At 39.5% G+C, this 15,115-nt stretch overlaps 2 protein-coding genes across 2 annotated transcripts in view; one reads left to right on the top strand and one right to left on the bottom strand.

The window, feature by feature from the left end:
• The first annotated feature begins 1,329 nt into the window (after positions 1–1,329).
• Positions 1,330–13,769, top strand: znf276 (zinc finger protein 276). The gene is made up of 12 exons (XM_074677399.1): positions 1,330–1,455; positions 2,874–3,179; positions 3,944–4,259; positions 4,344–4,390; positions 4,479–4,898; positions 6,733–6,808; positions 6,942–7,025; positions 7,114–7,233; positions 7,324–7,399; positions 8,998–9,115; positions 9,890–9,989; positions 10,076–13,769. The coding sequence occupies exons 1-12, from the start codon at positions 1,371–1,373 to the stop codon at positions 10,347–10,349; spliced, it is 2,022 nt and encodes a 673-aa protein (XP_074533500.1). The 5' UTR covers positions 1,330–1,370; the 3' UTR covers positions 10,350–13,769.
• A 78-nt stretch (positions 13,770–13,847) lies between these two features.
• fanca (FA complementation group A) overlaps positions 13,848–15,115 on the bottom strand; it is a 34,957-nt gene continuing 33,689 nt past the window's right edge. The window contains exons 40-42 of the mRNA XM_074677398.1: positions 14,362–14,506; positions 14,104–14,202; positions 13,848–14,017 (exon numbers count right to left, since the gene is read on the bottom strand). Coding sequence (XP_074533499.1) covers positions 13,919–14,017; positions 14,104–14,202; positions 14,362–14,506 — 343 coding nt within the window. The 3' untranslated portion in view covers positions 13,848–13,918. The remainder of the gene's footprint in view (positions 14,018–14,103; positions 14,203–14,361; positions 14,507–15,115) is intronic.

A 15,115-nucleotide genomic window follows, 5' to 3' on the forward strand; every position in this document is an offset into this window, starting at 1 on the left:
GGTGTCCCAACTTAACACCCCAATTGATAAAATAAAACAGACCTTAAAACCGGTTTTTGTTTATTTTGTTACACTAAAACATCATATATATTTGGTTTTAATTTCATAGTACTTTTAAAATGTGTGCCCTGGTATTGATGTAAGACCCAGCATGTTATTCTTTTACATCTCTTTCACGTCACCTTCCAGTTTGACGCTGGCCAAAACTTGTTTAGTTATCATTTTAAAGGGACATTACATATAAATGAATAATTCAGGATCCATGTAAATGTGCCAGACTTAGCCTTTTGGATGGTTTCAACTCACAGACACCCCACTTCACAAACCACAAACTAATCAAGTCATGGTGACCTGCTAAGTAGCTGCAAAGCTAAATTCTCATTACAAACAGAAACATCTTCAGAGCAAATTCATTTATTCTCCGCCATTTTATTCACAGGAACAGGGGCAATGGCGGGTATAGGGGTGATTGAAAATATGGATGGAGACCCCTGTAGATTTAGCTTGGAGACACCATCCTGTGCTGAAGCATACTTAAAGAATCAAGTTATAGCCTCAAAACTATAATTTTTATCTGCCAACTTAAATTATTAAAAGAGACAAACTTCACACAACAAACTAGATATTTAAAGATAGTTTAGATAACTATTCTGAAGCAGTTTGCAGCAAAATAGAACAATTTTTGTTTACTTCACCATAAAAATCATTTCTTAGGCCAACAATTTTAAGTTTTTATTGTTGCAGTGTGTGCAGACAAAAAGATGAAAACAATACATAGAAACAATAGGTACTGAGCTGGAAAAAAAAGATGCACTAAAGTGATATTTATTGAGATAAAGTACTATAGCAGGAGAAAGATGTACCACAGATAGTGTTGAGTCTAATTACCTAAACCAACACTCCAGTGGCCTATATCACACAAGTTAACATGCACGCACGCACACACACTCACACACACACACACATACACACACACACACACACACACACACACACACACACACACACACACACACACACACACACACACACACACACACACACACACACACACTTCCAATTTATCCTATGTCACAATCTACTTAAACCCACCTAGTTTGCAAGGATTTCTTCCACGGACTGAAAATAATATAATATAATATAATATAATATAATATAATATAATATAATACAATATAATACAATATAATATAATATAATATAATATAATATAATATAATATAATATAATATAATATAATATTCTTCTTAGGAAGAAAACAGGTTATCATCCATGCCCAGCAGAGGGCGCTATCATCTTTTTCTGCTGTGTGTTCTTCAGTTAGCACTTCCGGGTTCTAATGTTTACATCTGGGAGCAGCTTTAAACCCAATGAGCTGTTTTATGGGCTCAAAGAGAGATGTTTGGTGTCAGAAACAACATGCAATTCAAGTTTTAGGAGTTATATGCACTTACGGTAGGCATTTATAATTTTTCCGTTGACGCACTCACACATCCTGACGCACTAAACCGTTAAAGGTAACACTGTCTGTCCTGCTAACTGCTAACGTCAGGCAGTCCGAGTTCACATCTGCATAAAAACAGAAATATTTACGTAGAGGTTTTTGTTGTTGTTGTTAAAGTTACATCTTTTAGACATGTGTACCTGTTGGTTTGACCTGAAAGAAATGAACAGGCTGAGCTGACTGTTGACACGGGGGACATCGTAAATATGAGAATGATCTAATTGTTTTTAGTTACATACAGTGTACAAGCTTTGATTTTTAAATACATTATTTAAACACTCGAAATTATATTCTATGTAAAATCAAATAGATCTTCTGCTACATACCAAACTGGAATGTTTCGAATGCATTATGTTCGCTGGGTTTCAGTTTTGTTGTGTAGTAGTTCATATATGACACTTTATGACGAACACTTTTACATCTGACAAGCAGAAATAAAAGCTTTATACTCTAAGATCTGGTCTCTACTTTCAAAGAGGCGAGAAAACATGTAGGTCAGTCTGGATGGTAAAACCACTAATTGACTCTTATATCAGTTCATTAACTGAGGGTCTGGTAATGTGTGTTTCCTTCTGATGATTACTTTACATCATCATCAACGTGACTTGATGTTCTTTTAGTTTTGAGTCACACAAATCATCAGTTCATGTGTAGAATCACTAAAAGTCAAGTATCAGTTGGGTAAAATTTAAGCTGTTTCACTGCAAAAAACTGAAATCTTATCAAGTGTTTTCATCTTTTTTTAAAAGTAAAACTCGTCTTATTATTCTCGATATGAGCCACTTTCAACTTATCAATCCAGAAAAATGTCTTGTTTCAAGTTATCAGAGTACAAAAATGAGGTTTGAATGGCTTGTAACCAGTAAAAAAATCTGCCAATGGAACAAGAAAACATTGCTTGAAAATTTCCTTGAAACTAGATTAATGTCTTAATACAAGTAACTTTTCTCTTGTTCCATTGGCAGATTTTTTTTTACTGGTTACGAGCAATTCAGACCTCATTTTTGTCCTTAAATAACTTTTAACAAGACAGATTTCTGGATTGGTCATGTGAATATTGAGTCTAAAAAGGAATTTTCTACAAAAAAATAAGACAAAAACACTTGATAAGATTTCAGTTTTTGCAGTGTTGAAACTCCTTGATGTGATGTGTTCCCTAAGTAACTTAGAACTGTGTTAAAATATTGTCAGAAGGAAATAATGGTTTGGAGAAGATCATGTGAAGAGATTCTATATAACAATGTTGATTGTGTAAAAAGTGAGCATAAGTTTTTCTGGAAAATTACAAATACTGAAATGTTAGTAACAGACTACTCTTCTTTAAACAAATTAAACCTCGGCTGAATTTGTATCTTTTTCTGTGGTACAGGGAGCAGGACTCTGTCCTCAGGATCAGCTGCTGAGGGTCCAAAAAAAAAAACTATGAAGAAGAGAAGCAGACGTCTCAGGACGTCATCAGCTTCAGGACAGACCAGCAGCACGCAGACCACAGAAAGCTTCAGTGAGGAGAAGAGGCCGACAGGAAACAGAGGAAGAGCACAGAAGACTGCCCCTGTGACTGCAAAGAGTTACTACTGTGATAACAAGGCAAAAGACCAGACTGCTAACTCTGAGTTCAACACGGGTGCAGCTGATGACACACAAAAACCTCCACAGAGCAAGTCCAGACCCACAGGTGAGAGGCTCTGTCACCGAAAAATAAATCAAACTTAATATATATAGCAGCAAATCTCAAATGCTCCTTTTCATACAACATTGAGTGGTCTGAAACAGTTGGTTCTGTTTTACTGAAAAAAAGGCAAAAGGAAACACCCAACTGTTTGGGATCATGACATTTTAAACTTTCACCTTTTAGTTTGTGGTGATTGATGGCAGGTAGATAAAAGCTGAATATTTTATCTTAAATAAGAGCTCGTCAACATGTTCCCATGATTGTTGGAGATATTAAAAGCTCTGATTTGGAGAAAACATAAATAAAAAAATAATGATATGAAAGCTAACGGGCAATCATCAACATAAAGAAAGTCAGAATCCAGTTTTTGAAATGGAAATCCATAACAGAAACTTTAATGGGTGAAATGTTGATTGTTTATTTCTTTTAGTGTTGTTTGCAAATAAAAAAAATAGTGGATTTTTAGCTTTATGTCTTTAATAATTAGTTTTAAAAATTGTAATAGTATTTTTACTTGTAAAAAGCATTGTTAGTATCTTGAAAAGAATTCGTGACCCCTTCAATGAAGAAAGAAAACTGTCGTCTTTGATTAGATTAAACCTATCTTTGAGGTTGTTGTGACAATAAAAATGCAGTGTGTTCACATGGTTTCTCAGAAATCTTTTGTCAGCATCCAGAAGTGATACTAAAATGAAAAAAAAAAAACTCCTTGAGGAAGATTCTTTGTCCAAGTTTGAAAATCACTGATCAGATGTTTCTCCCTGCAGGGAGACTATCAGCGGCGATCTGTCGACTCTGCCATGGGAAGTTCTCTCCTCGCAGCCTGCGGCACGCCTTCATCAAGCTGCCTCAGGACTCCCCTGATATCGTTGAAGATGAGTCGGACTCAGCGTCTCAGTCGCCCCTGTTATTCCACTCAGACTTCCAGCGATTGGTGGGTGTCCAACTGGACCGTGACCCGCGCCTATCTGAGTTCATCTGCAAGAAATGCCACGCCAAGTTCTACAAGTGCCACAGCATCCTGATCAGGTTCCTTCAGAGAGTCAACCTCCCGCCGGTTGGGAAAGAGAATCTCAAAAGCCAGTGAGTCCATCTTAAGTTTGTTGTAAAAAAGATTTTTAATAATCAAGCAGCGATTGCATACATGAGCAACTTTTTCTTTTTCAGGAAGAATGTTAAGTGTTCAGAGCCTTTTGAAAATCAGGCCTCAACAGGTAAGAGACATTTTTGCTTCATCGTTTGCTTCTGAAAACTCTGGTTATTTTTATGTTAGACTTTTTCATTCTGCTGTTTTCTTTCTAGCACCACCCTCCTTCAGCTCAGACCCCAAGTGCCTCCACAGTCTGGTGTCCTGGGCTCACCACCACGGAGAGGGCTGCCACTACTGCCCTGACCTGAAGGAGGTGCTGGAGGGTCAGTGCTGGGGCTCGGTGAAGGCTGTTTGGGGCTGTGTTGATGGGCACAGGTACATCATGGACACTCAGTGCACATCCACCACAAACACAGGCTACACTCTGAACCTCGGCGCGGGAGCTTTGGAGAGCGGTAACGGCGACGGAGTGATGTCAGAGGAGGAAGACCAGGAACAAGAGGAAGAGGAAACTGAGCAAGCTAGCAGGAACGAGAGGATTCCAGCTGGAAGTCTGGTTCACCACACTTCATCTGTAGTCCCGGGGCAGACCCAGAGCTCAGGCATGGCGGACTGGACCAGCAACTCTGAAGGTGAGCCTGAGACCCTCACAGGGTGTGAGACAGGGCTGCACAATCAGCGGACCTATTCGAGGGACTTTTAGGACACGTGCAGTACAGCCACACCATTTGATCCTCAGCATTCCCACTTGTATCCTTTGTATCACGGTTATTAACTAATTCTCCAGTGTGTAGGCTGATCAGCTGTCCATGAGAGACTAAATATTTAAAGCACAAACTTCAGCTTTTTATTTCTACTCCAAGTCTCAAAAATGCATATTGTAATACTCCTCTGGTGTTAGAATATATCCTACAGACGCAGCTTTTGGCTAAATCATCAAGTTTCTCTGACAAGTTCAAAAAAGTCCCAATAACTACAATCTAACTTTCATGTGAATTTCTGAGGAAAATCTCCAAATCCTATGAGATTATACCGTGGTGCCTTGATGAATCATTTAATTTGTTTCATGACGGAGCTCCTAACTTAAATTACTTGCATGCTGTATTAATGTTCCTCATTGAAACAAACTCAAGTGACATTAGTCTCTTCTGGACTCCCTAAAAAATACTGCAATATTTTTTTTCAGGTTTTTAAATAAGAAAAATGCATTTTTAAATAGTGAATATTGTATAGACACACAACACAATGAACTTGTTTTATTCAGTTAAATGTTCAGCATTGACCTTGGTGGCATAGGTGGAAGAGAAAGGCTGAACCAAATCACTAAATCTGAACTGGCTGATTTTTACCCTTTTCACCACACTTTCCTCACTTTCATCTGCAGGATTTTTCCACAAGACCTGTCCAGTGATCTCTGTTTCACCTTCTTTTCAGAATGTTTCAAAATGAGTCAAGCAAGTGTCATTAAATAGCGCCATCGCAGTTGCAAATTTTTCTGGAGGTTTCTTTTGAATTAAGTCTGAAAGTCTTGCAAAACAACCACAATCACAAATGCGAGCACAACACTGATGCTCCCACTGTGAGAAAACAACTTAAAGGGGACATATCATGCTTGTTTCTCCTTTTCGCTTTGCCAGACTAGGATGCCTGTAAAGCATTTCTGCCCTCAGTACAAGTCATTTAGTTCCTTCATTGCCCCACAATAGCGTTCTCAATATCCTCAGTTTAGGCCATTCTGAAGATCTCGTTGAAACGCTCCGTTTCCAGAATGACCTCCAGTAACCTCGCAACGTCACAGCCCTTTGTGCTCTGATTGGTTAGTTCTATCAGAGGGGCGGAGGGGGTAGAGCCAGGGGACGGTTTTTGCAGCATGGCAGTATTTACAAAATCGCCACATTGAATGGAGCAGACCGAGCGATTTTGCTGTTTGCCAAAACTTCACCGTAAGGCATTGATAGCACTAATAAAATGGCAGAGTGTAGGATACGTCCTTTTGTATTGGACCCCGAGTCAGACCCGTTAACTGAAGCTGGCCTGTTATTTGAATTTTAACTCTCGACTCAAAGCAAAATTGTCCAAAAGATGGCTAATATCTCAAAAACCCGTTAGGTGGGACACCTGTTAGTCATGGTACCACGTTACTGGACGATGTCACTAAGATCTGCTGTTGTTTGTGCAGGACGACACAATGGTTAATCCGCTGGAGTCAATCTTTGGGTGTGTCATCTTATTTATTGGTGTGTATTATGTCTGAAATCCCTGATGAGAGGTCGGTCCAGTCCAAGTGATGAGAAACATGTGGCCTAAACTTTTTTACAGCCTCCCTTGCAAAGAAAACAGTAAATAGGATTTAGAGACAAACTTGTGTGTATGGGATAAACTAACCAACGAGAGCACAGCAAAGTTTATTGTCATCTAAAAAGCCATTAAACTGTTTCTTTCCTTTGAAACATCACTCTCACACAGAGGGTCCAGAGGGTCCCTGCACACTCCCTGAAGCCCAGCTGGAGGACAGAGCTGCTGACAGTGATCTGTCTGACAGGTTGGTCACACTGACTCCTCCTCTTACGATTGCAGATTTGTGGTAGCTACCTGGATGTGTATCTTCACAGAGATTAAATAAAACACGGTAAGATGTTAAATAATCCTGATGACCTGTTGCTGTGTGTGTTCAGGGTGATCTCAGAAGATGAGTTTGAGGAGAGGCGAAAAACAGCGTTTTCAGACGATGAGCTGTTTGAGCCTCTCCCAGAAAAAAGGTGAGCACAGAAAATTCTTCAGCAAAAAAGAAAGAAGTTTCTGTCCAAAACTTTAAAAACAGACTGAGTGAAGACTTTTTTTTCCCAGGGCTCGCAGAGTGACCTTTCCCAGCAAGAAGAAAGGAAGTCCGAAAGCTGTGGAGGAGCCCAAAGTCAAAAAGAAACCTGGACCCAAACCTGGCTGGAAGAACAAGTTCAAACCTAAAGGGTGTGAGATCAATTAGAGGCGGATTATATTTCTCACTGTGTGTCAGTTACCAATCATTTAAATGGTTTTATTTTTGTGTTTTGTTTCTAGAGAGGAGCTTCCCAACATCTACAAGTGTCCTTACCAGGGCTGTACAGCCGTCTACAGAGCTCCAGATGGTCTCAAGGTGAGGTTTCACAGATACTCTCTCATGTCTGACGCTCTAAAGCAGGGATGTCAAACTCAAGCCATGGGGGGCCAAGAGGCTGCAGCTTTTCTTTCCAACCAAAAACTCCACCAGCTGATTTCACTGATTACCTCACCTTCAAGCAGAGAGCAGGAACTAATCAGTGAAATCAACTGGTAGAGCTTTTAGTTGGAAAGAAAACCTGCAGCCTCTTGGCCCTCCATGGCTTGAGTTTGAGATCCCTGCTCTAAAGTGACCACTTGAAGTTAGAAATATAAGTCGCTTTTACCTGCTACAACTTTTATCAAAATCTACCAACTAAAACCAAACTGAGAAGAAACAGTTAAGCACTTAGAGTTGGCGAAAACTTCAGTCAATCTGGTTTAACAAAATATGTTAAATAATCCAATGTTACGCAGCAGAAACAAAAATATAAGTGAGTATTTGTCTTGTTTGCAGTTAAAATGTTCCAATTGGACTGAACATGAGCCACAGTCACCTGTCAAGTCCAGAAAAATGTCTTACTTCTAGGGCTCTCACTTCAACACATAAATTAGATTAATAAATTACAAATTAACACAACTAACTCATCTTGAACAATCTTTCTAGATCTAAATCATTTTGTTTTCTCTGACTATGTAAACACCAAAACTACCTAAGAAGAGTGGACCCTCTTTTTGTAAGTCTCTTCCTGTTTGATCCAAAAAACAGACAAAACCTTCTTGTTTTTTTTTATCTCGTTTGTCTCTGAGGCTCCATCTTTTGATTCTCTCTTCAACCTCCGATTGCACCGCTCTTTTGCTCTGAACTACCTCGACACATCCTCAGCAGAAGCTGCCTGAACTTTTCTGACTTGCAGCGTCTCTCTGACAGTGTCTCTGTCATGTCACATCTTCTCCTCATATCCATGCTGAGCTCTCACCTAAAGAGCACATCACTCTCACCCACAGTAATTTACAAGCATGATTTTGATTATTTTGCCTCCTCCTGCTGAAAAACACAATTACTTCCACATTCACAGTAAACGGTTGCTCAATGTCAATGGCAGTGAACACGGTCATTTTAATATTGGCCAGTTAAAAAAATCTTCTCTTCTCCATGTGTTCATTTGATTAGTCATGCACTACAGTTTTGTAATGTCCTAGAATTCAGGTTCTTTATTTAGGGACCATAAGCAGATATGAGATTAAAATGCTATTAATTGGATCAATTAATTACAAATCCTGTAATTAATTAGATTAATTTTCTTAATCGCCTGACAGCACTACTTATTTCAAGATTTCAAAAGACAAAAATGACACCTGAATGACTTTTAAACATTGACTTTCTTTAATTATGAATAGTATCTTGATATCAGGAACAAAATAGACTGTTTTTTTTTTTTTTTCAATTTTCTTTTCTCATCCATTCATGTCAGCAATTTTTAGTCTGACCCATTACTCTTTACTTGTGAACCCAGACCTCTCTAGTCTGCCTGGATAAAAAAAGACTCCTGTTGTTAACTTCCATAATATCTAAGTTTTATTAGGTATCAAGTTTTGATATACTCGGCTTCAGACTGAATAACCGACCTGCTTTTTCATCTGATGGATTTGTAGAAACACATCAAGGAGCATCATGAGGAGATGAGAGAGCGACCCTGTCCTCATCCTGGCTGCAACAAGGTCTTCATGATCGACCGCTACCTGCAGCGACACGTCAAGCTCATCCACACAGGTGAGCTCAGCACCAAGGCTCAGTGTTTTCACCGGGTTACTGGGAAAAAAACTGAATTAGAGTGGTTCATTTCGGACATTTAAAAAAGAAACATCACAGACAAGCAGATAAACATTTTAAGACCTGTCACAAAATTGCACAAATTTACATTTTGCACTGTTGGATCGTAAAACTACAGTGTCCCTGAAGTGCAAACCACAACAGCAAGTAACTAAACACAACATTAAGCTACCAGAAAAAGCAGGTGCTGGTGAGCAACATGAGTCATCGCCGATTGGATGACAGGGAGGACTTGATTGGACGAAGACACCATTCATCATTTAAACAGAAAGTTATTCTGCCTCTCAGTGCAATTAAAAAAAAAAAGCATTATCAGTGACACTAATGTAGCTGCTGCTATCAAAGAATATTTTGATTGAAGACTAGTCGACGACACAGCCGTCTTAAATTCTTTTAACATCCTCTTTTAAAAATACTCAAGCGTTGCGATCTTTCTTTAATCCTAAAGTCCTCCAAAAAGAAATATAGTTTTTGTATTTTGCTGATTACATTCCCATAACGGGCGCACTGTTAGCTCCACAAAGTCAAAGAACTCATTCTTTACCGCAGTCGGCAGCAAAGATTTCATTTGAATAGCCTGAATAGCCTCTGGATCATCCAGGATCGAGTCCCCATCATATTTTCTAAATGTCATTAAAGCAGTGTAAAACAAACACAGCTCTGATAGTTTGAGGTCTGGATTTGTTTGTGCTGAAGTCCTGCGTGTGTTTCCAGAGGAGAGGAACTACATCTGTGACCAGTGTGGCCAAACCTTCAAACAGAGGAAACACCTCTCAGTCCATCAGATGAGACACTCGGGGGCCAAACCACTCCAGTGAGTACTGACGATGTTTGTTTGATAACCTGAGCTCATGACCTGCTTCAGCAACCTGTTTGACTCTCTTCGCCGTCTCTGCTTAGATGTGAGGTGTGTGGTTTCCAGTGTCGCCAGCGCGCGTCGCTTAAGTACCACATGACCAAACACAAGGCGGAGGCCGACCTGGAGTTTGCCTGCCTGATGTGTGGCAAACGTTTCGAGAAGGCTCACAACCTGAATGTCCACATGTCCATGGTCCACCCGCTGACGCAAACGGACGTCCACAGAGGCAGCGCTGAACAGACGCAGCCGCTGTACCCCGACCTGCACACCATCACTCTGACCGGGGAGGTGGTTCAGCAGGACCAGGACAGATGACAGCAGGGAGGCAGGGTCCAGATCTGCTGCACGGGTACATGAACTCTGGGACAGGGACCAGCTCTGAAGACTTGTACAGTAGCTTCCATGTTTTCAAACTTGGCTCCTGGACTCAAACAGGACCCGACTCTAACCTGTGGTCTCAGTTTCTTTTCGACGTAGCATTTAGCTCTTCATATCAAAGCCTGCCTCTGCCTCCAGGTTTGCCTCTCCATTCATGGACCTTCCAGTGGATCCTGACCACCGCTGAGCGTGGGATGAACAAAGGCAGCTCTTAAAGGCTTTCAGGGGTTTTTAACCTGGACTCTCTTCTACACCCTCATTAAGGCAACCAGAAACATCTCGTGCACTGCTCTCCTCAAAGCCACCACACTCAGAGTTTTTATATGTTTTATATTTAAGTGTTACACGGCAGCAGAGGACAAGCATGTTTTGTTCCGTTTCTTTGAACCTGTTTGTATTTTTCAGCAGAGTTTTGTGGCTTTAGAGAGATAGAGCAGCTGCAGCAGCTGTTTCTGGTGTCAGAGGAGAATCTCCCTTTAAAGGCTTTTCTGGTAATGTTAAGGAAAAATATAAATAACTCTCATAACCTTATTTTAAACTGTGGTATGGCTCCTGATTACAAGATATCGTGAACTAAGAGAAGGATTTACTTTTCCTTTTCAGTATTAACTCCTTAAAGAACCCTTTGATCACCGTGTCCTTTCAACCTGACCAGCGTCTGAGTCAGTTCAGTAAATCTGATCTTCCATCTGAACCAGGATGTCGTCGTCTCTCATGTGTATTTATTCAGATTTTAGTTTAGTGGCTCAATCTGTAGTTCTTCCAGTGACAAAAACAATCTTTCAGTGCAGAAATGAGAAACAAACACATCAATCATTTGTTTTCTCACTTTACTGCTCAGTTTCTCTAACCTGTACCTTCATAAAATCCAATCAATCATAGCGGAAGGTTTCCTGATCTGATTTCATACACACTAAACAGCTGTCTTTCTGTTTTTAATCTGGTGAGGGAGTTTGAGATTACTGTAAGAGTAATTTCAACAAGTGGCTCCTAAAAAGAAAACTATAAGGCAACCAAGACATCAAAGTATCATGAAATTTGAGTTGAAATCATAGAGACAAAAAGCACATCTGCTGCCTCCGTTACCGATCTGATGCACTCCAAAAACTGAAATTTAAGCAAGTCTGTATGTCTTGTAGAAAAAACAGACTTATTTGACTGAATCCTAGTGCACTACCGTAACACATGGTATCACCATTGTTGAGGGAATTTCAGGAAGCTTAAAGAAGACGACTCAGGAGATCCAGATGGCTTAAGATGAAATAGTTGGTTCCAGTTCTGTGTGTTCAGTGTTTATCATTTCTGAGGTCGCTTTGTTTGTCTGATGATCAAATAGGTTCAGCTCAGCTTAGGCTGTGTGCTGCTGTCTCATGAGTTCAATGAGACAGGAACGTGTGTATCTGACCCGCTCAGACTGGAGCCACAGTGTCTGTGTGCACAGATAACTTTAAGACCAAATGCAGGTTTGAGACTATGTGACACAAACAGAAATAATTTACAGAGTTAACATAGAAGAAACATCAGACAATGGGGCAATTCCACCACAGCCATCGCTAACATCAGGGATATTTTAACCCATATAGAAAGAAGCGTCTCAAAAAATATATTTCAACACTTTATGGTAAAGAAAGACTTTTCTTTGGGTTTTCCATATACAACATCTCAGAAAATAAAAAAAATGGTATCATGGGCAAACCCATGAGTAAAGAGAGTAAAATCAGGGAGTCATCAGCTAAAAATTTCTAAAATGTGTTTTCGATGTGGGTATAGGAGAAATGTCTCATTTTAAGATACTGAAAGACAAAAATGACACCTGAAGTGATTGTTGCTGAAGACATGTCAGCACATATATATCTCGAGACACTTTATAAAAAACACATTGTATTGTTGTTTTTGTTGTAGAAACAAACATTTCAAAATACATGGGGAAAGTACTCAAGTGCATCTTCATATGAACTTACCAAACCCTTGTACCAAGTTGGACATTCACACCTTTGTTCAAATATAATCTTTAGTGGAATTGTCCTTTTAGAAGATTTCCTCATTTTGATTTCTACATATCGCATATCTCTTCTACACTGTCCAGCCAGGTCCTGAGAGTAGGAGGGTCTTCCTAGTTGCTTATGTCTTTGCTCAGGTTGCCCCAGTATGAAACAGAAACTGGTTTTTGATATCCCAGTTTTTTTTTTTTTTGTTCCGTCCATACCACTTCCCAGTACCTTCCTTGTTTTCTACATTTCCAAAAGGTGTGAGTGTGGTCAGCATTTCCTGTCCACACCGTCTCCAGTATGTGTGTGTCATGTTTAAAAAACGCCCTTTTCGTCTTTGGTGTCATGAAAAATTTCATATTTTTCCAGCAGACTTCCTTCCACACTGCAAAAACTGAAATCTTATCAAGTGTTTTTGTCTTATTTTCGGTAGAAAATTCCTTTTTAGACTCAATATGAGCCAAATTCACATGACCAATCCAGAAAAATGTCTTGTTTAAAGTTATTTAAAGACAAAAATAAGCTCTGAATTGCTCGTAACCAGTAAAAAAAATCTGCCAATGGAAAAAGAGAAAAGTTACTTGTACTAAGACATTGTTCTAGTCTCAAGGAAATTTTCAAGCAATTTTTTCTTGTTCCATTGGCAGATTTTTTTTACTGGTTACAAGCAATTCAAACCTCATTTTTGTACTCTGATAACTTGAAACAAGACATTTTTCTGGATTGATAAGTTGAAAGTGGCTCATATCGAGTATCATAAGACGATTTTTACTTAAAAAAAGACAAAAACACTTGATACGATTTCAGGTTTTTGCAGTGCAGTTCCTGGAGCTGATTGTTGTTTGTTGCACATGTGACAATCTTCAGGTGACAAACGTATTACACAGCCCCCATCTCTTTTTAATACAGTGTGTTGAAAATCCTTTGTTACTAAATCATGATAAATAGTTAACTTACCACTCTGTTTATATTATTCTCATAGGCTTTACACAGTGTCACCATGACTTCCTTAAATTCCTTTCAGAAAACTTTTTTTATGTCTTGTTTCAATTAATTCAGGCATCATTTTTGTCTTTTAATATCTTGTAAAATGATATTTCTTCTTAAGGTGTCAGCCGAATGTGGCTCATTTGGCCAAATAAGAGTTTTTACTTGATATAAAACATAGAGACTTGTTTCAATTTCAGCTTCCAGCGGCAGAAACATCTTCAGTGTGAATAAAGTAAACAGTAAAGCTGTGTGGCGTCCAGAGATCTGAAGAATAATCAACAACATTAATTAACTTTATTTGGTCACTGTTTGTACAAACATAGCACAATGCTGAGCTTCTTTTAAGAGCACTCCTGTGTCGTGAACAGTGGACAGGGCCTCAGGTGTTCATGTGTATATAAAGTCCTTTGTGCATTATGTAAATAAATGTCTTTTTTTTACAAACCTGAGTTCAGCCTTTACTCAATCAACAAAACATCAAGGAGAACATGTTTCTTGGTCTAAGCTTGAACGAAGCGTGCAGAACATTCACAGGAAGTCCATCTCCGGGCTGTCACTGTGAGGGTCCGGCTGCTCAGACAGAGCCGCTGCCACCTCTGGGTCCAGCTCTGCACACTGAGACTGCAGCTAGACACAGGAAACACAGCATGAAGGCCGTGAGGGAGAGGAGACAGAGGAGTGAGAGTGTGTGTGAGAGTGTGTCTATGTGATACCTGTCTGAGTCGGCTGGAGGACAGAGCAGTCAGAGACGTCTGAGACACCGCTCTCAGAAGAAACTGCTTGGCCTGGCTCAGGATCTGAAAAGGCTCCATCTGACCAAACATTTCACAGAACAAGAGTCAACACCAGTGTCAGAGCTTCGGGTGAGAACGAACACACACGCACACACACACACACACGCACACACACACACACACACACACACACACACACACACACACACACACATCAATCTGAGACTCTGGGGTCACCTGATGGTCGGAGGGCGCAGTGGTTGGTGTGTGTCCTTCCAGAGACAGCTGCAGCAGACTGATGTAGCACAGAACAGCAGTGTGGATGAAGCCAGGACAGCTCACAGCTTTCTGACACAGCTCAGCTCTCTGCTGCAGCAGCAGACTAAAAACACACACACACAAACGGAGAAAACACAGAAGAACTTATGCTGCAGCTGGGACAGAAAACACACTCCAGTGTTACAGTGTAGTGGTGGGACTTGATTAAAAAAATTAATCGAATTAATTATGCCATTTGTAATCAATTTATCCTAATTAATCACATTTTTATCACATCAATATTCAACATCAGAAGCAACACTTTTCAATTCAAACAGATTTTGGTAGAAGACTAAATCATTGAATATTCTCATACACAAGTTTATGCAACAAAATCCTGTTTATTTTGTTCAGAAGATGTCTTTTTGAGGACACTACTTTCAAGTACATTCATCAGCCGTTATGTGGTAAATAGTGCTGTCAGGAGATTAAAAAACAATCTTATTAATTACAGGTTTTGTAATTAATTGATCTAATTAATCACATTTTAATCTTATATCTGCTTAAGGTCCCCACATAAAAAAATTGAATTCTAAGGCATTACAAAATCTTAGTGCATGACTAATGAGTGAATAAATGTATTTGAATGAATACACGAAAAAGAGAAGATTTGTAAATCCTTTTTTTTTTCAACTGGTCAATATTAATTAAAATGTCTGTGTTCCCTGCCATT

Source organism: Halichoeres trimaculatus, unplaced genomic scaffold, assembly GCF_033239565.1.
Source record: "Halichoeres trimaculatus isolate MK-OKI-2021-1 unplaced genomic scaffold, fHalTri1.1 fHalTri1_scaffold_10, whole genome shotgun sequence".
In the NCBI taxonomy this organism is placed as follows: Eukaryota; Metazoa; Chordata; class Actinopteri; order Labriformes; family Labridae; genus Halichoeres; species Halichoeres trimaculatus.

What these genes read in the sequence shown, in the direction of transcription:
- znf276 (XM_074677399.1), top strand. Translation starts at nt 1,371, where the DNA reads ATGAGCTGTTTTATGGGCTCAAAGAGAGATGTTTGGTGTCAGAAACAA. An exon ending in GAGCAAGTCCAGACCCACAG is followed by an intron (nt 3,180 to 3,943) that starts GTGAGAGGCTCT and finishes TTCTCCCTGCAG; the next exon opens with GGAGACTATCAGCGGCGATC. An exon ending in CTGGACCAGCAACTCTGAAG is followed by an intron (nt 4,899 to 6,732) that starts GTGAGCCTGAGA and finishes ACTCTCACACAG; the next exon opens with AGGGTCCAGAGGGTCCCTGC.